Genomic DNA, 24,478 nt, shown 5'->3' on the forward strand with positions numbered 1-24,478 from the left:
CTACAGAATGGAAATATTTTATGAAATATGAAATGTTTCTTTTTCTCATTAGTAGATCATTATAACGAACTCGACTAAAGATGGAATAAACATTCTGAGGTTTTCTTTTTTTTTTCCTAAGTTTTAGCTTAACAGGGTCCAATTTTCATTATATACTAAATTCAAGTTTAGGGAAAATTCATTTACATAGTCACATGTTCAAATGTGTGGCTACCTCAGTCTGTTTTTATACTTGGCTATGCAGATATTATAAAGCCATAATTATAATAATAAGCAATTTCATTAAAAACAATTTTATTACCACAATGAGTAAATCAACATTTTAAATGGACTCTTTATTACCCAAGTTCATCCTTTCTAAGATGAAAATATGAGTATCAAGTATGATTCAGTGGCTGTCCTACTTTCCATCAGTAAGTCATGGAAATCTTAAAAATTCCTCCCTCGGCTGTAGTCATGTGCCAAAATTAATTAAAGCAAATGAACATTCTAAATGAATCTCTTCCTCTTAACTATTGTTTGAGTAATTGCCTATGCTTGACAAGGTATTTTGCATGAAATATCAACAATGTGATTTGAATCATATAATTACAAACTCTTCAACCATAGTAACTAATAAATTATTGTCCTCTCATGGGACTATCTTCAGACATTTAAAATATTTATTATTTAGAAGTTCTACCGAATAATTATGGTGTCTTTATAATTTTCTAAGACCTCAAATTTCTTCCAACTTTATGATTTGGCTATTTTAATTTTTACTGAAATATAATTGACACAAATCTTTGTCGTTTGTGGAGAAAGGACATATATATATATATATATATATATATATATATATATATATATTAATCTTGTTTAGGAAAGTCTAATTTACTTAGCTAATGTCTAGCAATCCCAATTCTCTCAGTGTATAGTGGCAGTTGGCTAGTCTCTATCCTGGACACAGAGGTAATTACTGTCCCGTCTGTGAGGAAACGGAATGATTTTCAAAGAAATGTAAGAGAACGCAGTTATAATTCACTTTCTGAAATAAGGAGTAAAAAAATATCTGGCAGTCATGCAGGTGGTCATAAAGAAAATTTAACAGAATATTTTTTCAGTTAGAAACTCTAGGAGGTAGGATTCTTTAATTTTGCTACACAGCCAGTAACCTTTCCCACGTTGATTTCATATGGGCTTATAGTCCACAAGTATTCTTTAGAAAAATGTATGTGGCGCTGTCATCCTTGTTATGACCACATGCCTGTACTGTTATCCCAAAGTGGATAGGACCTGAAAATTGTTTAGGAAATGATTTCTACAAAATCAGTGAGCGAGAAGTTATCTGTTCTACTAGATGTTCCAGAAAGACTAAGTCCCCTCTTCTTTCTTCACGTTAAATAAAGAGGGTCAATACAGCACTTAACATCGGAAAATACACATCTGTCCACTGCCATCAAGGCGATGCTTCTTGTTGGCTCTTCAGACCTCCATGAATTCTCTGTCACCAGTGTCCCTGGTCACTGGCCCCACCCTTCTAGAAGCAAGACTGAGAAGGAGAAAAGGATGTATCCCTGTTGGCCCCATTGCTGATTACAGGAAACAACGTGAAAAAAATGCAGTTCAAAAGGTTTCCAAGTATCAGGCTTAATAAATATTTGGCATCTTTGGGACGCCTGGGTGGCCCAGTTGGTTAAGCAGCTGCCTTCGGCTCAGGTCATGATCCCAGCGTCCTGGGATCGAGTCCCACATCCTTGCTCAGTAGGGAGCCTGCTTCTCCCTCTGCCTCTGCCTGCCATTCTGTCTGCCTGTGCTCGCTCTCTCCCACTCTCTCTGATAAATAAATAAAAAATCTAAAAAAAATGAAAAATAAAAAATAAATATTTGGCATCTCTTATATAATCAACAGGCAGACAGGAGGAAAACAAAGTAGTCTGGAAGACAAGATTACCTGTAATAGTTTTTTTTTCCTCCAGCTAGCATAGCTGGCATTCTCCCCAATATAGCTATTTGTTGAAAATGGTGTTGCTGCCTCTAGGACTAACTTACTAAGAAAAGGATTAAAGGCATATTTGAATAGACATGCATATTTGTGATAGATTCTGAAACACATTTGCTAAAGCTTGATCTTAAAAATACTAAATTATTCTAGTAGAGGCTGAAATTTTCTGCAAATGTCGTAACTCTTTCAGTGATATAATGCCAATTATGCAATGATTAGTAACTAAAATTTTTATGCGGTCTCTTGGAAATTTGGATTACAAATATATGAGAGGATATAAAACTAAGCCACAATGTATTGTCTTATGTTAAATGAAGGAAAGGAAGAACTAAAAGGCAAAAATTTTGAATAATGTTGTTGGTACACATGGAACACTGATATGAATAGGGATTATGGAAATGGGAACCATGATGCAATTTTCCAATTATTTTGGTTCATTACTGATAAATAGTGAAATAATGTTTCATTGTTTCCACATTTCAGAATGTTCTGAAATACTGTCCAAAGCAAGGGGAATTAGAACTGGCCTAGCATCAGGAAACTTTGCTGTTACTAACTCAGGCACTAACTAGCTTGAAAGACAACTTAAACTTTCCAGTTCTTATTTTCTTATCTATAAAACTACAGTTATAATAGATTAAGACTCCAAAGGGCTCCGTTTTAGAGAACTTACCAACGCCCTGCATTTATAAAATTTGCAATGCCTATTCCTTGAAAAATGATTCATAATTTTATAAGAGTTGCAATCACAAGATCCACTAAGAAGGGTATAACTCCCATAAGTCTAACTTTCACAGGAGGAGGCTCTTTCTAAGGTTCCTTTATGACCTATACACATTACTAAATTTTATGTCAGCTACAATAGTTACACACTCACCACATGAAAACCAATGTATTACATATATGCACACCCATACCAGTGTATATATTTATACAAATACATAAAAAGATTTGAAATTTTTATTTTAATTACTGGTCAGTTTTCAAAGTCAGAAACATTTTTTTTTAAGATTTTATTTATTTATTTGACAGATCACAAGTAGTCAGAGAGAGGCAGAGAGAGAGAGGGGGAAGCAGGCTCCCCCCTGAGTAGAAAGCCCAATGCGGGGCTCGATCCCAGGACCCTGGGATCATGACCTGAGCCAAAGGCAGAGGCCTTAGCCCACTGAGCCACCCAGGCACCCCAGAAACAATTTTTAAATGTAAAAAGAAAAGTATTGGTTTTAATCACTGATCACCTTTCAAGGTTGGAAGCCATTTTAAGGTAAGTAAGATCTTATTCTGAACCAGAGGTGATATCAGGTTTTACCTGGGATTTGTATGAGCTCAGGGTCCCATTTTAAAATCAAGACCCATGAAAATCAAATATATGTTTGTCTTAATAAAAAGGTCATCTTAATTAATTTTTTATGCATACTACAAGTATTTATTAAATGCTCACTATTTGGCAGATACTGCAGTGGGCACTAATTTTGCTGTGATAACTGAAATCTCTGCCTTCAGCTGAATAAGATAAATGACTTTACTTAAAATCTTAATTAACCTTGATGAAAGAAATTGAAAGAGACCCACAAATTACGAATATGAAACTGTGGTATACCCCCACCCACGGGACCTCTAATGTAAAAAACAGAATTGGTGTTATAAAAATCGTTAGTTTACGGCACATACTTATCACTGTTCATTGATGCGTGAATGGTTTGCTTTCATCAATTTCCTTTTGCACATACACACACACATACACACATATAATAAGCACTCATAAATCTCCTAATAAGACAAAAGCTAGGATTAAAACTATACCCCCAAACCCTGTACTAATTACCTTGCCTCTCCCAAAAGAAATAAGTAGGGCATTAATGAAAGGTTAGATAAATTGACCAATTAATCAGAAACCCAGAAACAGATCCATATGTATAGTTCAGTGTGTATTAGTACGGCAAGTCACAGAAAAAATTATGGATTATTCAATAATGGAAAAGTGAATTGAGGGAACTCGGAGGGGGAGACGAACCATGAGAGACTATGGACTCTGAGAAACAAACTGAGGGTTTGGGAGGGGAAAGAGGTGGGGGGTTGGGTGAGCCTGGTGGTAGGTATTAAGGAGGGCACATACTGTATGGAGCACTGGATGTGGTGCATAAACAATGAATCTTGGAACACTAAAAAATTTAAATTCATTTTAAAAAATAGAACATGGAATAGTTATCCTTATAAATAAAAGACAAAATCAGATGCCTACTTCATACAACATACAAAAAATAAAATCAATTCTAGATGGATTAAGAACATAAATTTCAAAAATAAAACTTCTACTTTTCGTAGAAAATATAGATGAATATCTTTTAGACATTGGGGTAGGAAATACTTCTTAAGTAAGATACCCCCCAAAATCAGTGATTATTAAAAAGATAATTAATGTGACTATTTTAAATTAAGAATTTTATTTATGAAAGACATCTTGAAGACAAGTTATAACATAGGAAATACAATGTAGGAGAACTTACATACACGATCAGCAAAAAGTCAGTAACAAGATTATGTAAAGGGCACTTGGGTGGATCAGTCGGTTAAGCAACTGACTCTTGATCTCAGTTCAGGTCTTGATCTCAGGGTTGTGAGTTCAACACCTGTGCTGGGCTCCATTTTGGGCAGACTACTTAAAAAAAAAAAAGAAAAGAACAGAATACATATAAAAAATCTTTTAAAAAATAAACATAGGGGGTGCCTGGGTGGCTCAGTGGGTTAAGCCGCTGCCTTCGGCTCAGGTCATGATCTCAGGGTCCCGGGATCGAGTCCCACATCGGGCTCTCTGCTCAGCAGGGGGCCTGCTTCCCTTCCTCTTTTTGTGATCTCTTCCCTTCCTCTCTCCTACTGTGATCTCTCTCTGTCAAATAAATAAATAAAAAATCTTAAAAAAAATAAAATAAATAAAAAATAAACATAGGGATGCCTGGGTGGCTCAGTGTGTTAAGCCGCTGCCTTCGGCTCAGGTCATGATCCCAGAGTCCTAGGATCCAGTCCCGCATCGGGCTCCTTGCTCAGCAGGGAGCCTGCTTCTCTCTCTGCCTCTGCCTGCCTCTCTGCCTGCTTGTGTGCTCATTCTCTCTGACAAATAAATAAATAAAATCTTTAAAAAAAAAAAAATCAGGCAAGTAAAAATTGCCTGATTTTAAAAAATAAGCATAAATCAGTTAAAAAAATACATGAACAGATATTTAACAGAAAAAGAAACATAATGGCCAATAATTATAAGAAGAGGCATTAAATAATGTAGTGATCACTTAAATGCAAATGATGACTACGACGAGATGCTATTTTAGTATATTCAGTTAGTATAAGTTTAAATGTCTCCCATGCCAAGTTAGAGGTAATGTGGATACACAACTTCTGTATTACTTGTTAGGGTATAAACTGGAGCAACCAAACTTAAAAACAGTTTGGCATTATTTCTTAAAGTTGAATATTTTTTACACCTTATGATCCAGAAACTCCAAATCTAGATATGAACCCAAAAGAAGTCTTGTTCATGTGACAAGAAGTGCAGGTATGTTAATAGTAGCACGTGGAAACAATTTAAATGTTCATCAATGAGAGAGTGAATTAACAAAAGATAGTACATTTATACAATGGAATATCACACAACAGTCAAAATAAGTGAACTACAGTAACACCATAGAGTATGAGTGGATCTTAGGAGTAGAATATTAAGTGAAAAAAGGACATCCCCCAAAGATTTCAGCAGCATGATACCTTTTTATAATATTTTAAATAGAATTAAAATAAATACACATGAGGGGCACCTGGGTGGCTCAGCTGGTTAAGCATTTGCCTTCAGCTCGGGTTGTGAGCTCGGTATCTAGGATGGAGGCCCACGTTGAGCCCTGGATAGGGGCTCCCTCTTCAGTGGGGAGTCTGCTTCTGCCTCTCCCCCTGCCTTCCCCCCACCAGCTTATGCTCACTTGCTCCTTTTCTCTCCCTCTCAAATAAATAAGTAAAATCTTAAAAAATAATAAAATAATATTTTTGAGGAAAATACACAAACATGCAGCCCATATAAAAAACAAGGAAATGATGAATACAAGATGTCATGGTCAGCAGTCAGCCCTACATCTTGTATGAAAGAAAAAGGGCAGGAAGGAGAGAAAGAAGGAAGGGAGGGAGGAAGTTAATGATCACCTTGCATATATTTGAATTATAAGTGATACTAATATGCAAATCACACCCAAGGGATAATAGCAGGCTGCTTAAAAAATGACAATTTGCAACTTAACATTCACTTGAGATGGCTTGTACAAATGGACTTGTCTGCACATATGTTGGCAGTACTGATGCAAGAAAAGGCTAAATGACTTGTTCACTGAAAAAAAAAGTTGTCAACCAAAAATAGAAGTTCTGACTTCCAGCCCTGTGATCTCAACAGAAGACAGGATGTTCACTTTATCTAACTGATATAAAATACAACTTCTCTGAGGACTCCATTATTTTGAACTCCTATGTAGGTACATGTAATTACAAGCTTCTAGAATTATGAACTGTTTATCATTTGTCACAGCAAATAGAAAGTCTGAGCTGAGTATTTACCCAACAGTGGATGCTAACAGCCTTCAGAGTCATTACAGACTATTTGTGAGGTTCTGTTTAGATATCTTTAAGATCAATGACCCATTAGCGCAATTACAGTCTAAGATGGTTCCTGCCACACAGAACCCCGTTCTCGCTACCAGAAAGTGACCTGTTGATGTTATAAACGCTCCTCACATTGTTACAAATGTGTCTTTCCCGAGAAAGCTGCAGAAATATAACTTAAAGATTCCGTTTCCCATGAGTTAGTCATTCCGTTTTTGCAATTTCCTGTGATAAAATTATAATTATATTCTTCGAAAAACTCAATAAAATGAGTATACTTATTTTTCTCATTATTTTTGCAGTTTAAAAATCTCCATCATATCTGTCTTCCTTACGCCAATAATACATGGCCTCACAGAGTCACATATTCCTACCACCCATAGATGCTCAGCCTTCTATAATTCCATGTCATTTTTGTGAAGAAAAGCATATGTCACTTGCTATGCAATTACAGATTCATAAAACTGGGAGGATCTTAGAGAGGGAGACCAGCTGAGTTAAGTAGTACATCTCATCTCCACTGATACCAGAATCTTTCATTAGGGAGTAGTCTTCATTTCCTGGGAGGTGGAGCGGGAGCCTAGATCATGGGCCCTTTTGAGAATCGGATAAAGTTACGGTGTTATCCCAAGAAAAACGCAGCCATGTGTGTAAGGGTTCATGCCATGTTTTGCTTTTGACATTGAGTTAGTTTTATTAAGATTATGTGATTCTTCTCTTGTAAAAATGAATGGCTGCTGTCTGGAAAATTAATCAAATTAACCAAACCATATAAAAAGAAGAAAATTCTGTGTCTGCTTAAATATATATTTCAATGAGAAGCTTGTTTGATTTGGAAGAAGTTAAAGTTTGGAGTGATCTTTTACACGGAAATATTTGTGTCATTTTTAGTATTCAGTCAGTTCTGAGTCTGTTTTAATACCAGCAAGGGCACAAAGTTGCCGCCTGCGGCACTTTCAAAAGCAAACAGAATTAAGCTCCATTATGGCAGAACAGACTTATGTCAAGACACCTGAACTTCCTTCAAGACACTTCAAGTTGAATTTAGGTCCTACCAAATCCTGTGTCCTTAAGGCAAATAAAGTTATTTTGGGGAAAGGTTGGCATCAACAATGCAGCCTCTGTCAGCAAAGAAAGACGTTTGAAATCTTTTTTTTTTTTTTTTTTTCAATTTAAATCATCTATGCAGAAGTAACCTTTAAGAGTTTTGCAGTCTTTTCAGTTGCTCTGGTTCTTTCCCATGGTTAAACTGACAAGGCTTTCTCATTTTCAACTCCCGTTCTCCTCACAAATATCCTTGCTTCAGCTCTGGAAAGGTCACAAGTTTTCAGCTCTAATGTCTCCTTCCAAAATGGCAGACATGTCTCTGGAATCTGATGACTAGCCTCCTTCTTACAGCCATTTTAGATGTTACTACAAGAAAGTCTAGCTACAAATGAACCTCTCTTGTCAAGCTGTTCTAAGGTACCAGGAAAAATAAGTCCGATACTTAAAAAATGAATAAAGTGAAATTTCTAACCCAAGTTCAACCGAGTGCATTAACACTTATCCTTGGGAAAGCCAAAAAAAAAAAAAAAAAACACCCCAAAACAAACAAACAAACAAACAAACAAAACCTTTGACAGTAAAGAGAACACAGTTTGCTCCATTTCTAAATAAAACCTTAGAAAGTTATAGGTTCTAGGCTACGGCTTTGAAATTATTGGGCCACTTTTCCCAGAGCAGGCAAGATATCTTTTAGGATAATCATCAGAGTCTTTGACACTAATGCCTGCTGATGTTGAAAAGTAATAAATCTCCATAAAAAGTAAAAGCTCTGTCTTCTTCTCCAGAGTAATCGAGCTGGATGTTGAACCCAGAAACTCCAAATGCTACCCCCACATGCACTCTGAATATGAAGAGTTTTCTTCCATCTGGAGTTCTGCAGAACAAAGAAACTTTTTACCGTTGGAACAACTTGGGTCTTTAAATTACCCATGGGGTAACACACACACACACACACACACACACACACACACACACGGACTTCAATAGGACCCTCAGCACTCACATGATAGATAAAAATCAGAGCTTTACCGAAACAATCAGACTTTACACTAATTGCATGCCAAACAGCTATTTTCACCATAACGGGTTTCAAAATAGTAGCAAAATGTCAGAGTTCAGGAATAGGTTATAGCAAATGAACAGAGGCACTCTTTGAGATTTTTGTTGTTCTTGTAGTTCTGAGCAACCCACCCGTTCAGACATTTCTAGAGTACCTGATTTGATCAAGCTTTCCCCGATTATTTATGGTTCCTTTGGCTTGGAGACATGTCAAGACACGCGGGGACAAATACAAGTTTTGGTAAAGAACATAAAAATTCTCTATCGTGCGATGAATCTTCAGGATGCTCAGAAATAAGATTTATTGACTTCATGCTCTTCTTGGCAGGAAACATATCACACAAGGAACAATCTAGCTTTCATGTCCTATCACATTTGGCAGTGCAAATAAAATCAAGGGAAATGTATAAGAGCCATCAAGCTTTCTTTCGTCATCTGCCATCTTAAGCTAAATTCAATATGAGCAGAAAGATACATGTAAACATATGTCAGACACATTTTTTGTTAATTCCCTTGAATGTAATACTATTCTAGATGCCATTATATAACAGATTGATAATTTTACATAATGAACCCATGCCATTCTGTCCATGTTTAAAGTAAAACATTAAAAACATATTTTTCCATGAAACTTTTGCACACAAATGGAAGGGAATAAAAATAAGGCATATAAATATAAATTCTGTACTATGTATATGTATATGTAAGTATATAAATAAATTATTAAAGCATACAAATATATTTGCTTTTACTTTACCGACAACATGACATTAAGTCAAAAACTCTTGTGCAAAAATGGGTCTGAAATATGACCATCCAACCTCTGCTGTTGGTACAGGAAGCTTCTTACATTATAAAAGAGCCAATTGGTGGTTATTGCTAATTATCTATAATCTGCTACTTTTCACCCAGTGGTCCACATTGGTTATATCCCTTTTACTTTATCCTACCAAATAATAAATGACAAATATGTTACCCACTGTTTTTTTTTTTTCTTTTGTGGTTAACAATCATCAAGTCCTTAACTTCTTGTAGAATGACAAGGTTTCCAGATTCCTTACTACACTGGTTTATTCTAAAACCACTCCAGATTGTCAAGATATTTTTTTAAATGTGAGCTTCCTATTGAGAAAAAGATTTTTCACTTGTTTGGACGATTAATAACTACAGAACAATTATTCTTTGTATTTATAACTAATGTTTCTATTAGAACACAATAAAATTTTATTGTCTTGTCACTAAAACCACTGATTTTTTCACCAGAGTAACTACCATTTCTTGCCTGCTTCTTCTTTTAGCTATACTTCTAGTTATACTGTGTTAGCCTAAGTATTTTATACCTTTTAGTCTCATTTGATTTAACCTTCCCAACAGCCCCACAAAGTTATTATTGTCTTCCTTTATGTTAAAAAAAGGATAAACCTGGGCACCTGGATGTCTCAGTTGGTTAGGCATTTGCTTTCAGCTCAGGTCATGATCTCAGGATCCTGGATCGAGTCCCGCATCGGGCTCTCCGCTCAGTGGGGAATCTGCTTCTCCCTCTCATTCCGCCTCTGTGCTCTCTCAGTATCTCTCTCTCTCTCAAATTAATAAATAAGAATATTTAGGGGGGGGGGGACACCTGGGTGGCTGCCGTTAAGTGGCTGCCGTCCGTTCAAGTCATGATCCCAGGACCCTGCCTCGGGCTCCCTGCTCAGCAGAGAGCCTGTTTCTCCCCCCCACCCTCTCCCTGCCACCCGGCCTACTTGTGCTCTCTATCTCTCTGTCAAATAAATAAATAAAATCTTTTTAAATAAAATAAAATAAATTTCAAAAAATCATTTTTTTTTTAAAAAAGGATACACAAAACCAAGAACACAGAAGTTAAGTAATGAGTACAGCAAGAGCATATCATTAAAGGGCTAAGCAATGATTTGAGTCCAGGTTGTCAGAATTCGTGGTCAGTGCTCTGTAGGACTCCATATTCTTGCCATTGTCCCAATACACAACGCAAAGCCATGATTCCACATCAGTCTGCCGCCCTTCATTCCTTCCTTCCTACCTTTTTCTTTCTTCCTTTCTCAGCTGCTTCCTTCCCTTCCACTCTGCCTTCCTCCCACTCTCTTTTCTCCTCCTACCTATCCTTACTTCATCTCTTCTTGTCAATACTGATCCACATACGTGTTTTCTTTCTTTTTTTTTAAGATTTTATGTATTTATTTGACAGACAGAGATCACAAGTAGATGGAGAGGCAGGCAGAGAGAGAGAGAGAGAGGGAAGCAGGCTCCCTGCTGAGCAGAGAGCCCAACGCAACACTTGATCCCAGGACCCTGAGATCATGACCTGAGCCAAAGGCAGCGGCTTAACGCACTGAGCCACCCACGCGCCCCCACATACGTGTTTTCCTAAGGTAATTATAAATCTGTATTCTGCCATACCGCCCACCATTAGTTTTCTCATAAAGCTGATTAAACGTACTTCCCACATTTTCATCCACACAGTAGATTAAGATGTACAGAACGGCACCAAAAACAAACATGTGTGTCATAATGGTATGTCCCAGATGGCCATGGCAGTAGGGTACAATGGCTCTGTTAATTTTGTTTTCATGATTAACGTTGGGGCAATGAGTAGGTCCATTAGTCTTACGGGTTTTCTTAAATCTAGCCTATAGAAACTTGACACTTCTCCCCCAACCCTGTTTTCCATTTCCTGACTTAACCAAAACACTGGACCTAGGGATAATTTGGGAGTCTACTCTTCAATTACAATAGCATCCTCTGATTGGATGCCAGACTCTGTACTCTGTGACTTTACATACAAGATCTCTAATTGTCAGAATCACTTCAAGACTGTTGGTATCATTCCATTATTAAAAATTAACGAATAAAATATTACAGAGGACTGAAATAAGTAGCCAAGTTGGGATTCAAACATTGGTCATTGACTTGACTACAACACTGCTCTAATGAGGTTGCTGCCACCCCTCCCCCCCACACACACACACCTCCCCCCATCTGACAGAATGCATAACAGTGACAGTTAATACATTCCTGGTGGGAGGCATTGTGGTGGTAATTCCTAATCTATAAATCCCTTCAGGGAAAGAATCTCACTGGAGACTAAGAGCCATTGATTAGCAGACTGATACATTCTAAATATCTCTTCTAAGTGGCTTATAACTTTAAGTATATAAAACAAAGAAATTCCTTTATAAGGCAACAATGTAAGACTTAGATAGGGTGGGAGGTGGTGCTGGAGGGTTAAGGAGCTCCACCCTCAGGGAGGAAAAAAAAAAATGAGAATAGGAGCAAATGGAAAATAATCTAGTAGCAAAATCCATGACCTAAGTGTCTCAATTTAAAATTAATGAGTCACCTAATGGGCATAGGTACTTATAGTGGTTATCAATTTTAATTTCATATAGTTTTAAAAAGATTTACCCTAGCTTACCAAAAATAACAACATAGACTTTTGATTTACAGCAGTTAAAGGGTTGCTTGCTACAGCTTATAACATTTACCCAAGCTAAATTTGGCTTGATAGTTGTGTATTATCAGTCAGGATGGCTTGAATTATGTTGTGGTACTGTAACCCCAAAATCCTGGAGGCTTAAAGTAACAAAGGTGTATTTCTTGCTCAGGCTACTTGTTTGCAAAAGCTTGGCTAAAGCCCATATTTCTCATTTTCTCCCTCTGCAACCCAGGCTGATTGATCCTTTATCAGGTAAAACATCACTAGTCCCATGGTAAAGGGGAAGGAACACAACATATCACGCACTGACTCAAAGGCTTCACCAAGGCAATGGCACATATCACTTCCATTGACATTTTCTTCGCCAAAGCAGTTGTCATAACCACATCCTGCTTTAAGGAGTTTGGGGAAATCCAACTGTAACATGTGCTAAGAAGGAGAGGAGAACTGGAATGTTTTCCAACAATCCTACTGACTCTCACAGAAGGATTCCATATGGAGTTGGATTACTTTCTTAATCTACAGTTCTACTACATTAGAGCATACTAGCACACAGCATCTGGTGACTGGCCAAGCAAGGCAGTCTTTGGTGACTATGTCATTTGGTTCTGCATTTTTGGTTCTTACATGAATATGATAGTCATATGTGGGAGCAAGTCATCGCCACAGACCGCTCTCAGCAGCACATCAAATATCGGATCAATGAGCATATCACCCTGGAAATCAGGAATCCTGAATGTTGCAAAACTTGGAAGATGATGGTGGCAAATAAATTCATTCTGTTTTTTATTATTTTAGTTTCAGAAAGAATTTCTTTGAATTTTGTTGCAGAAATTGGACATCCCTTTAAAATATGACCACTCAGATACTATTGATTTCTTTCTCTGAGGCGCAAAGAACATGAAGTGGCAGGGAAAATTTCATCTCTTGGCAATCGAGCTATTTGAATTCAATCCAAGTTCACCCTCCAGTTCTCATGGGAAATTCTCTTATCCGAAGTCAACATTTTATAATCCCTATATTTCAACCCTATATTTCTTTTTATTTCAATTTATAAACTTAGGTCACTCAACCTAAATAGTAGAGTGAGGAACTAAAACTTGAAGAAGCCACTTAAAATCCCAGAAATGGTCCTTACTGGGAATATATCAGTACCATAAAATTTTATTTCATCTCTCATTCAAAAAGTTCTGTGAACTTTCTCTTGTCAGCCAGTGTCTCTCACTATGGGAGAGCAGAAGCATGTGGCAGTTCATTTACCAGCCATGCACTTCAAAATTACTTGCACAGAATAGGTGCAATTTAATTATTAATCAGGTCCTTTTAAGATCTTTCAGCAAGAAAACACAATATCAAGGTACATGAGTATTGCAAACTACTCTCTGTATTCTGTGGCTAAAGCTGTGTATGGACTGGCATTCAAGTGAAACTCATTAATAGATCGAGGTTTTTTCTAGTTATACACACACATGGTCTTGCTTCAGTCCTGAGCTCAACATGATTTTGTCCATCTTTATTAGAGATCACAGAAGAAGAGTTACAAACAGAAAACATCAAGTGTCTTTTAATCATTGATCTGCAGCAAAAAAAAAACAAAATAAAATTTCATTAAACCATTTCTCCCCTATAAATACTGCCCATAGGCCAAGAGTTGATTTAGTGGTCGCATCCAAATGTAAAGCAAAACATGGGATTGGAACAATAACTACTGTTACACTTGTGTAAGGCAATTCAAAAAAATTGGCCATTGATTGTCCTGCCTTTTTTTTTTTTAAAGATTTTATTTATTTATTTGACAGACAGAGATCACAAGTAGGCAGAGAGGCAGGCAGAGAGAGGAGGAAGCAGGCTCCTTGCCAAGCAGAGAGCCCGATGCGGGGCTCGATCCCAGGACTCTGGGATCATGACTTGAGCTGAAGTCAGAGGCTTTAACCCACTGAGCCACCCAGGCGCCCTGTTTTTTTTTTGTTTTGTTTGGTTTGGTTTGGTTTTTTTTTTAGCAAAATTAGGATTTTACGGTCTTCTTGACAATGACCTGCACCTGTTTTCGCTCTGGTAAGCCCGACAAAGGGCTACCTGTCATGACAAACACATAACTTTCACACTGGGAAGTATTAACTAGCAAACATCCCTGAAAAATCAAATAATTTAATCATAGAGATTCTGAGCATAATTTGAGTAAGAATAATACCTGAATTATAATTGAATAAGAATAAGAACAAGAATTGAATAAGAAACTGTAACTTCAAAGGTTTCACGACAGTATAATAGTATCCAAGAGACCAAGAGGGAAAGGATCCTTGACTCCAAAAAATTTAATTTTCACATATTTGCTGTTGTACATCGTCGTACTTCCTAGCTGCCCTTTTCTTTCCTGGCTTGTGGATTCACCTGTCTGGCAACATGGGTTCATGTTTTACATTTTTATTGAAGACCTTGTTACTACATGGAGATACAATACAATTCTATGATTCAGAATTGTTGAATACATATTGCTATTTTTACTGTGACTTCCCAGTTAATGTACAGTGACATAATGAGAATAACAAGGAACATTCCAAACTTAAGTATGAATGATATCATAAAACTAGTGTGGAATATGAGTCAAGATGAAGTGATGAAAACAGTTTCTGTATAACATGCATGGCCCTTCAGGACAAAATTATTATAAGGACCTTACTGTGAACCTAAAATTAAATCTCATTAGTCCAAATTTATAAAATGTAAGGCAGATAAATTACATCACCTATTTCCCTCCGAAATTATTGGACTGCCCGTAGTTCAGTTACAGATTTCCGTGGAACACTAATGATACACACAGAACGCTTTACCACAGATGGGGTTTGGAAGTTATGTTTCTAATGCCAATATAATGTCTTCATATTTATTTTCTTTTTTACATTTATTCTCTTTTTCCTTAATAAACTCTTTAAAGAAAAAGGCCTGTGCATTTGTTTGAACACATACCCATAACACAACTGTGTTCAACTGACTTTGGAGAGGATGACAGTAGATAATTTATTATTGGGGGCTTCTAGTGGAGCAAATATGCTGGATTTAGGGACTTTAGATTCTAAGTAGTTATTAAATAATGAATTATTACTTAGAACCTGATGGGGAAGAAATGATGGATAGGCTACATCTCCAGACCCAGCCTCTCCTCCAGGCTCAAGCCTCAGATGCCTACCAGACTCCTACTTGGATGCCGGAAAAGCATCATCAACTTACTCTTGTCCACAAGAGAGCCCTTGGACAGTCCAAATTTGGTCCAGCTGCAAAGATTCCTACCCAGTTATGTAACCATTCACCCAACATTTCAAGCTGAAACCTTGATTGAGACCTGTCTCTCTCACCTGTGTACCCAGCGCATGAACAATTCCTGTTAACTTGACTTCCAAAAAGCACACCTTGAACCTGACGACTTACACTGTTAACCATGCAAGCTGCCATCATCTAGCCTCTCACTCGATCTGCTCATGACTTTGTTCCTGCAATCTCTGATTTCTTCTCTTGCCCACACACTTGTATTCTCTCACAGCAGTCAGAGGACCCTTTTAAAAATCCAGTCAGGTCAGGGCAAAACTCTCCAAGGGCTTTCTCCCATGCTTAGAATGAAATCCACTGTCCCAACCTTAGCATGCAAGGCCTTATGTGATCTGATCTCTGGCTGCCTCTGGGAAGTCTACCTTGCTTATTTTACTGCAGACGGTCTGGTTTGGGGGACATTCCTTCTATGGACTCAGATCATTCTTGGTTTTTGCACTTGTGGTTTCTTCTGCCTGAAAAACTCTACCTCACTTATATTTGTGACGTGCTCAATTACTTCAGTTAGGCTATTTTCTCACCACCTCAACTCAATTAGGTTATTTTCTTACCACCTCAACTTAACAGAACTTTACTCCTACCTCCCCTAATCCTGCTTTATTAATTTCCATAGTTTTGTCACCCTCTGACATTGTATTGCATATTTATTTAATCATATTCTCACTGGAAAGTAAATTCCATGAAGATAGATACTTCACATTGATCATATGCCAAACTCCCAGTGAGGAGAGTTATATATTTGATGTGTCCTATTCTTCAGTTAGTTCTGCGGAGAGTAAAAGAGATGATAGAATATCTAAAAATGAAAATCGGCCATCAAATCTCAGAGGAGTAGCACTCTGTGAAGGAAGAAAAGTGTGTGTAGGGAATCTAACCTTGATCTACAGAGTAACTACAGAAATTTACCTCAGAGAGGCCCACAGGGTTTTCACATAGTCATACCTTTCCCACTGAGCAGCCGGTGGCCAAGAACTCACACACTTTGAGAAATTTCCTTTCAGCTTTTGGTTAAATCCACAGTTTTGAACTTGGAGACACAATTATGGTTATTTACTTAAGCTGTGTTCATTATAAAGAACACTTCAATAGCAAACAACTTTACCTGATATTTAGCACAAGCTTAGTTTAAGTCAAATCTCAGCAAAATCCAAACTGTAACCACACTGGATAGGCTACAGTTTAAACTTGTAGTGAAAGAGGTTTTGTATGTCTCTATCTTAGTCCCCTAGGTCTTTCCTGTGTGGTGACTGTTAGCATTGTTGAGGTAAAAATAAATGCATTAGCTACAGGTAGAACTGCAAAGAGAAAGGGAAGTTGATAACAATATTCCTTGTCAAGTGTATGTCCTTCACCAGAACAAACTCTCCGGATTGTCACTGGGTTCAACTGACTTTGGAGAGGATGACAGTAGATAATTTATTATTGGGGGCTTCTAGTGGAGCAAATATGCTGGATTTAGGGACTTTAGGTTCTAAGTAATTATTAAATAATGAATTATTACTTAGAACCTGATGGGGAAGAAATGATGGGCTTACTTAATATTATTTTGTTCAAAAAACAATATGGCTTATACATCCCAAATGAAGTCTTTTATAACCAATTAAATTCATTAGTGGACTAGTCAATGCCACCACAAGTCAATGCAAAAATTCAGTCATTTCTACACACTTGGATATGTTAGGCTTCTTGCAACCACCAGCGAGGAAAGCATTACAAAAATTTGTTAGAAGGGCATAGCAGTCTGTTCAGAGATTTTCCATTATTTCACTAGACAGCAATGTTTGGATAATTATAACATTAGTCCGTAGGAAGTAACTCTTCCAGATTTATCTAAGATTCAGTTGAGTGTCCTTTTAAGAAAAGCTCAACCCTCACGAATTATGACTATTTTGAACTGAATTTCCATATGACTGCATGTGGCCACAAAGTAACTTAGACTACAAGTATGTAATAGTTAACCTGCTGAGGGAGTGACCTCATCGGTACCATAAGGTCAACATTTGGTTTTACACGAATGTATAAATCCTGACTGGATCTAATTTAAGAATTTAGCAGACTAAATCATATTTTATCATCTGTCCAAGGAACTAAAAACAGAAAGCTTAAATGTAGCTCCAGTCTTAACTATTCAACTGTTTGTGTGGAAAAGACATGCTTTCTCTTCAGAAGACATATGGCTAAATAGAAGTGATTAAAATTTTAGTGTCATACCTCTCGAATAGCAGTACAAAACTCACTCTGAAGCACTTTTTTGAGGGATTGTAGCTTGTGCACTGGTACTTCTCCAGATTCCTGTAGTTTTTCCAGTAATTCAATTGCTCTGGCAACATCTGAAAAAAAAAAAAAATCAAAATAGAGACATCTAGAATCAACTGTATCTCATCAGCAAAGTACTATTATTCTAGTTGAATGGTGCAATGAAAAACAAGTGGAATGAATTGCAAAACCACAACTTAAAATTCATAGCTTATTGATCTAATCTTTTGGTAAAAAGTCATTTTAATTTGTTCTACACAATTCGTCGCTGAATATGCCTTCCTCGGTGGCATTTCATGTATGTTATTTCTGTCACACACACTAGTTTGAATATTCTCTTAGCAAAGAAGAGTAGGAAACATGCCTTTTATTGACACCCAATAACAAAATAAGTCCTGTAAATTTTGTCTCTGAGATGCTGTTTGCAGTCTGACTCTTCCTTTCCCATACTATATTTATCACATCGGCAATTTTACATTTATTAGTGTCATGATTTGATCAATGTGCATTTCTTCCACTTACTGATAAACTCTTACAGGGTAGGAACTTCTCTAAGTTTGGCCACCTTTGCATCCCCAGAGTCTGGTATAATATAGTGACTAAATATCTGATGAATTAATTAATTAACTAATGGGCTCTATCCATTTAACTGCTTCTCTATTATTCTAAGCCCACATCATTATCTCCTCTCTGTTCAGACAGAGTCATTCCTTCTCCTCCAATCTCTTCATAAGGTCCATAAGGTTATCTTCCTAAAGAATCTGATCATGTACCTACCTACCAACTTTTAGAACAGTACCAAGCAAAAGAATTTTCTGTAACAATTAAGTTAAAGGCTCCTCTTGTACTTGACAACATCAAAAGTTAATGTATCAAGAACCACTGTCTTTTATACCCATAGCTTTAAAATTCCCAGCATGGTTTTGTACTGCCAAAAAAAAAAAAAAAAAAAAAAGATATGATGAAAGACCCCTTCCTTTAAAAATACTTATGGTGATCTCTTCTACTTGTTGTAGTCAATAGCTCAGTGAAGAGTCATGTAGGTATTTATGTGTAAGATAGAGGGTTTTCAGTTCCTAAGGGATTAGTTCCAGAAAGCATCCCATATCCCTGCCATCATATTTTAAATTCATCCATCTATCCACCCATCCATCCATCCCCTAATTTGTGCTCCTATTAGAGCAGGCACTAAGTTTGACAGTAAGAATAAGACACACATCCCTTCCGAACTCACAGTCAAATGAGGAGACTATAACAGCATGGCTACCTATAATAAAATCATTACCTCCTTGGAATTTAGGTTAGCATACATGTATGTACCTAATCAAAAAAAAATAACCAGTAAGCAACTTTAATGGAGACTCTCCCTTGAAGTATTGCCAACTAATTTTCAAGTGTGGCCCAACAAAGCAAAAATCATGAAATCGACACAACACTGCCAGTTTGAAAACTTGGTCTTTTTGTACATAAACTGGAAGTCGATGTAGTCAATTGGATAATACCAGCCATATTCACAATCAGTAAGTTACCAAGCTAAGAATTTCATGCATTTTTTACTGCACAGAAGACTCTACCTAGATGTCCACAGGTATATGGAATTCTCCACATGTTAAAAACTGTGCTCATTAATATTTTTCCTGAAGGTAGTTTTTCTCTTTCCATATTCCATAATTCCATTAATAACACCCCCACCCAGCCTGTCCTGCAAGCTAGACAATGGCAACATTGTTCACATGCACCCCCACATGCAGTTAGTCAGTGGCAGTGAAGATGCTATCTCAAATATCCCTTTTGAATGGAGCCCTTTTGCTTGATGACTTCAGAAAAGCCTTTATTATTTTTCACTTACAGAACTGAAACATCTCCCAACTGTTCTTTATGTTAGCCTTTTCTTGCTCATTCTATCCTCCACCTTGTTTCCAGAATGACTACCCTGAATGATAAACCTCATTATTATCTCCCCTACGTAACACCTTCTCTGGCTTCCCACTGCTTACAAGGTGAAGTTCAGACCAGGTAGGGTTTCACTCAAGGCCCTTCACAACCAACCGCTTCTGACTCATCTCTAAGAACTTTTCCCTGCTCATTGTTATTTTGAACATCCAAACTTTCTGTTATTCTAGGATGTGGCACAGAATTGCAACCTATATGGCTTTGCACACATCATCCCCTGTTCCTGAAACACAGTTAAGTCACTCATCCGTGCTATGCATAGGATACAGTGGTAAAGGACACAGCTGCTTGTTGTCCCTTTCATGACATTTATAGGTTTGAGGAGTCACAGACACACAGTAAAGCGGGCATGTCTTATAGAAGAATCACTACAGGTTGCTGCATGGACCTAATGAAGGCATTTATCATCATTCAGGAGGCCAGGAAGGGCCTCTTCATGGAATTAATAGGTAAGCAGGGTCTTAGGTAGGAGGTGCAGGGTGGGGAAAGGGAAACAATGTCTCCAGCAAGTCAACGCAGACTGAAGTCTGGTCAACAGAGTGTGGGGCACTCAGAGAACTGAAAAAAGTTCAGTATGGCTCAAGCTGAAAGCAAGGCAAGGGTAGCAAGAAATGAAATAGAGAGAAATCACATCATGGAAACTGTTTTAAATCATGGGGGAAGACTTGGCTTAAATAGCATCTCCTTGGCATGGCTTTTCTGATTCTCCAAGGCAGTTGAAGTTTCTCCCTTATCTGTGATCCCACAGTTCTCTTGACTCATCCGCTGTAGTAATTCCTACTCTCTGCTCTGCCTCTGTTTGCATGTCTATCTCCCTCCTTTACCCTTGCAAATCTATGAGCTTCTTGAGGGGTCGGAACAATATCTTATTTGCCAATGTATCCATGGTTCAATGCAGAGTACTTGGCAAATATCAGAAGTTTAATACACACTTACCGAATGAGTGATAGATTAATTAATGAAACTAACTCAGGAAAGCAGGGGTTAGAGGTTTGTGTCTATAGGGACACATGACTTCTCATGGGACTAGACCTCCTTGGTCAAGACTGGCATGGATCTGGTATGGGAGAAGGAGGGAAGCATGCATCTCTAGGCTAGAGGCCACTGAGTAACCAACCACACTGAGGGAAAATGACCCCAACCTGAATCCTCGGGAATTCTCAACCTTGACTGCACATTATAATTTTCTGGGATACATTTAAAAATTATTAATGCCTAAGACTTCTCCCCAGCCTACCCTCCCCCCCAAATTATGCCAGAATATTCACAACACCGGTTGTGAACTACTGGTTGAGTAGTCTGGTCAACAGAGTGTGGGGCACTCAGAGAACTGAAAGGAGTTCAGTATGGCTCAAGCTGAAAGCAAGGTTGAGAACTACTGGTCTACTTGGCATGGGTATTTTTTAGCCCCTATGTGATTCTAATGTGTCCCCAGGGTTTAAAAGCTCTGATACAGACTAATGTCTCTAAACCATGAATGTATCTAGCAATCACCTGGGGGAAGTTATTAAAACATATGTTCCTGACCCTCTACCCCCACTTAGGTTAATTCAGAAGGTGTGAAAATAAGGCCCAGGAATTGGCCTTTTAAACAAACGTTTCAAGTGATTCTCTGAAGTTGTTGGTTCACAGACCCTGTTTGTTGAGAAAGTAAATAAAATGGATCTTTCAGGTTCCTATCAGTCCCCGCATTCCAGAATCCTAGCATTTCCATTATTCTTCACTACCCTGTGTAACACTGAATAGGGTTTTTCCAGGAGCCTCAGAATGACTGGTACAAGTTCATGGATATTAAGTACCACCCCATTCTAAAACAGTGTTCCTTAGAAAGGCTGTCTTTATTTTTTATTTTATTTTATTTTATTTTTTGAGTGTTCCAAGATTCACTGTTTATGCACCACACCCAAGGTTTTATGCAATACGTGCCCTCCTTAGTACCCACCACTAGGCTGGCTGTCTTTAGAATCACCTGTGGAGTTTTTAAACCAGCCTGCTACCCCACACTAATTAAATCAGAATCTGTAAGACTGGGACCCAGACATCAGAATTTTTGTTTGTTTAAGCTTTCAGGTGATTCCTATGCCCATCCAAGGCTAAGAAATATTAATTAAAAAAAAAAAAAAAAAGATCAAGGAAACCGGGCACATCCCATTAAAAGCTGGACCAGCCCTCTTACGTTACAGGCTAGGCCTTTTCCAGTCCTTATGAAGAGGTAATGGTGAGAGGAAGGAAAACTCATAGAGAAGTGTTACGTCATTAACTTAGGTCAGAAAACTAAGTCTTTGCTTCCCTTCTATCCACTGAGGTATGTTCCCAGTAGAACCAATGACGGCTGCTGGGGGGCCCTGCAAGAAGAGAGACTGGAGTCTTTCCTGGTTGCACAGACAACAGACTTGGAGGCTTGCATGCCCTGTATGCCTATCTGGTGAGAGGGAGAGAACTGGAAAGCAGAGACTTCTGGGGCCTAAACCGTCTTGCTGGAAGCCACCTAAGAGAATCGAGCAGGATAAGGTCATGGGATTCACAGCAGTCGGTAAAAGCCAAAAAAAAGTCTAAAGACCAAAAGTGGGAGAAATCGGGTCTCACCAACCCAGACCTGGCTGGTGTTGCAGAAAGTTGGTGAGTAATCAACTCGATACAAACTAGAGTTTTCCATGGATTTCTAATTCCCTTTAGCTCTGTAGAAGTAACAGAAACCTGCAAGGTCAGGATCTGGAAGGGAGCAAAAGAGGCTCTGGAGTCAGCAAAAAAACTTGTTCTTAAAACCACAGCAAGTGTGCCTGCTTTACTGAGGAGCCCCCTTAAGGCTCTTCTTCAGCACCTCCTTGCACTCACTTCATGAACCCATTCTACCAAATTCTACTAATATTGAAGTCTGGGTTTACTAGTTTAGCTCAGCCTAGAAGGAATATCAGATAAGGACTGGGAAGGCTGCCAGACAAACAATGAAAATAAGAAGGTCTCAGAATATTTTCCTGAAACCGACTCCTCCTCTGCTCTGCCAATTCTCAAGTTCATCCCTCTATGCAGCATTTGTCCCAGAAGTGCTGGGGTATTACACGTGCCCCCTCACTCTTTCGCATATCCTGGACTCCATTAATCCTCATGTCTTTATTTTAATATAGATTACTAATATAATTTTTATTGAAATATAATTAACATAACTGTGATATTTGGTTTCAGGCATACAACATTCCAATTCAAGAATTCTATCCACTACTCAGTGCTCGTTGCAGTAAGCATAGTAATATCTGTCACCATACAATGTTGTTATAGTTTTTTCTTCCAGGTACAGGATTTAGTGATTCATCCCTTACATACAACTCCCAGTGCTCATCCACAAGTGTTCTCCTTGATGTCCTTCACCTATTTAACCCATCTCAGTGTCCCCCCGCCCCAGCCACTTCCCTGTTGGTAACCATCAGTTTGTTAAGACTCTGTTTCTTGGTTTGCTTCTCTTTTTTCCCCCTACATTCATCTGTTTTGTTTCTTAAATTACACATATGCATGAAATCATATGGTATTTGTCTTTCTCTGACTGACTTATTTCACTTAGCATAATACTCTCGAGCTCCAACCACATTGTTGCAAATGGCAAGATTTTATTCCTTTTTATGGCTGAGTAATAGTCCTGTGTGTGTATACACACACACACACACACACACACATATACACATACCACATCCTCTTTATCCATTTATCAGTTTATGGACATTTGGGTTCTTTCCATACTGTGGCTATTGTAGATAACGCTGCTATAAACATGGGGCACGTATCCCTTCAAATTAGTATGTTTGTATCCTTTGGGTAAATACTTAATAGTGGAATTGCTGAATTATAGGGTGGTTCTATTTTTAACTTTTGGAGGAACCTCCATACTGTTTTTCAGAGTGACTGCACCAGTTTGCTTTCCCAGCAAGAGTGTAAGGGTGACCTCCTTTCTCTGTATCCTCACCAACATGTTGTTTCCTGTGTTGTTAATTATAGGCATTCCTGAATCCTCACTTCTAAAAGCAACAATAACAATAAAGATTTAATGCCTATGAAGTAGGAGGCATAATATGCTAAGAACTTTACATCTTTAACCCATTTTATCCTTCCAACAACCTTTATGTGGTAGTAAATATCCACATTTTGCAATGAGAAAATTGAGGTTTCTACGGAGTTTTAAGTACCTCATTAACAATGAGGATCGGAGTCTGGAGTCCAGATCTAAGGGATTCTAAACCCTGTGCCTTTTATTTTTATTCCATTCACAGCTTTTCTTTTAGCAGCTTTTACCTTCAACATTCAGTACTTTTATAATAGCTCTACGCTCTGCAGGCTTTCCTGGTCGGAGGCTGAGCTCTTAATCTTTCCTCCCTCAATAAAGATTAACCCCTGTTCCATTTGCCAGTCTACCTCTCTCAGATAGTACTCTCTGATCATCAGAATCACCTGGAGAGCTTTAAAATGGCAGGGAGGAGTGGTTTCCGGTCTTGGCTACTCACTGTCGTCAACTGGGAACACTGGGAAAAAATAAAACCATGTACCTGGATCCTACCTACATATATTTCTGATTTCATTTTTCTGGGGTATGGACTTGACATCAAGATCTTCAGAGCTCTCTGGTGATGATGTGTGGTCATATTGAGACTCACCGATAGGGAATCTCAGCGTATAGCCCAGAGATTTTAAAGAGCAATGTTACTTTTAATAGTATTAGCTGTTGTATCTGGTATGTAGTATGGCACTGATTTAAACATTTCACTCCTCTTAACCGCACTATGAGG

The 24,478-nt window shown here is 37.9% G+C and overlaps 1 protein-coding gene across 2 annotated transcripts in view; it reads right to left on the reverse strand.

Annotated features, from left to right (window-relative positions):
- LIN7A (lin-7 homolog A, crumbs cell polarity complex component) overlaps positions 1-24,478 on the reverse strand; it is a 120,429-nt gene that overhangs the window by 63,911 nt on the left and 32,040 nt on the right. For both annotated transcript variants that reach the window (XM_045082938.1, XM_045082937.1), the window contains exon 2: positions 17,709-17,827. In XM_045082938.1, the coding sequence (XP_044938873.1) occupies positions 17,709-17,827 (119 nt within the window). The remainder of the gene's footprint in view (positions 1-17,708; positions 17,828-24,478) is intronic.

This window comes from Mustela putorius, unplaced genomic scaffold, assembly GCF_011764305.1.
Source record: "Mustela putorius furo isolate JIRA1106 unplaced genomic scaffold, ASM1176430v1.1 tig00000640_pilon_pilon_pilon, whole genome shotgun sequence".
Taxonomy (NCBI): domain Eukaryota; kingdom Metazoa; phylum Chordata; class Mammalia; order Carnivora; family Mustelidae; genus Mustela; species Mustela putorius.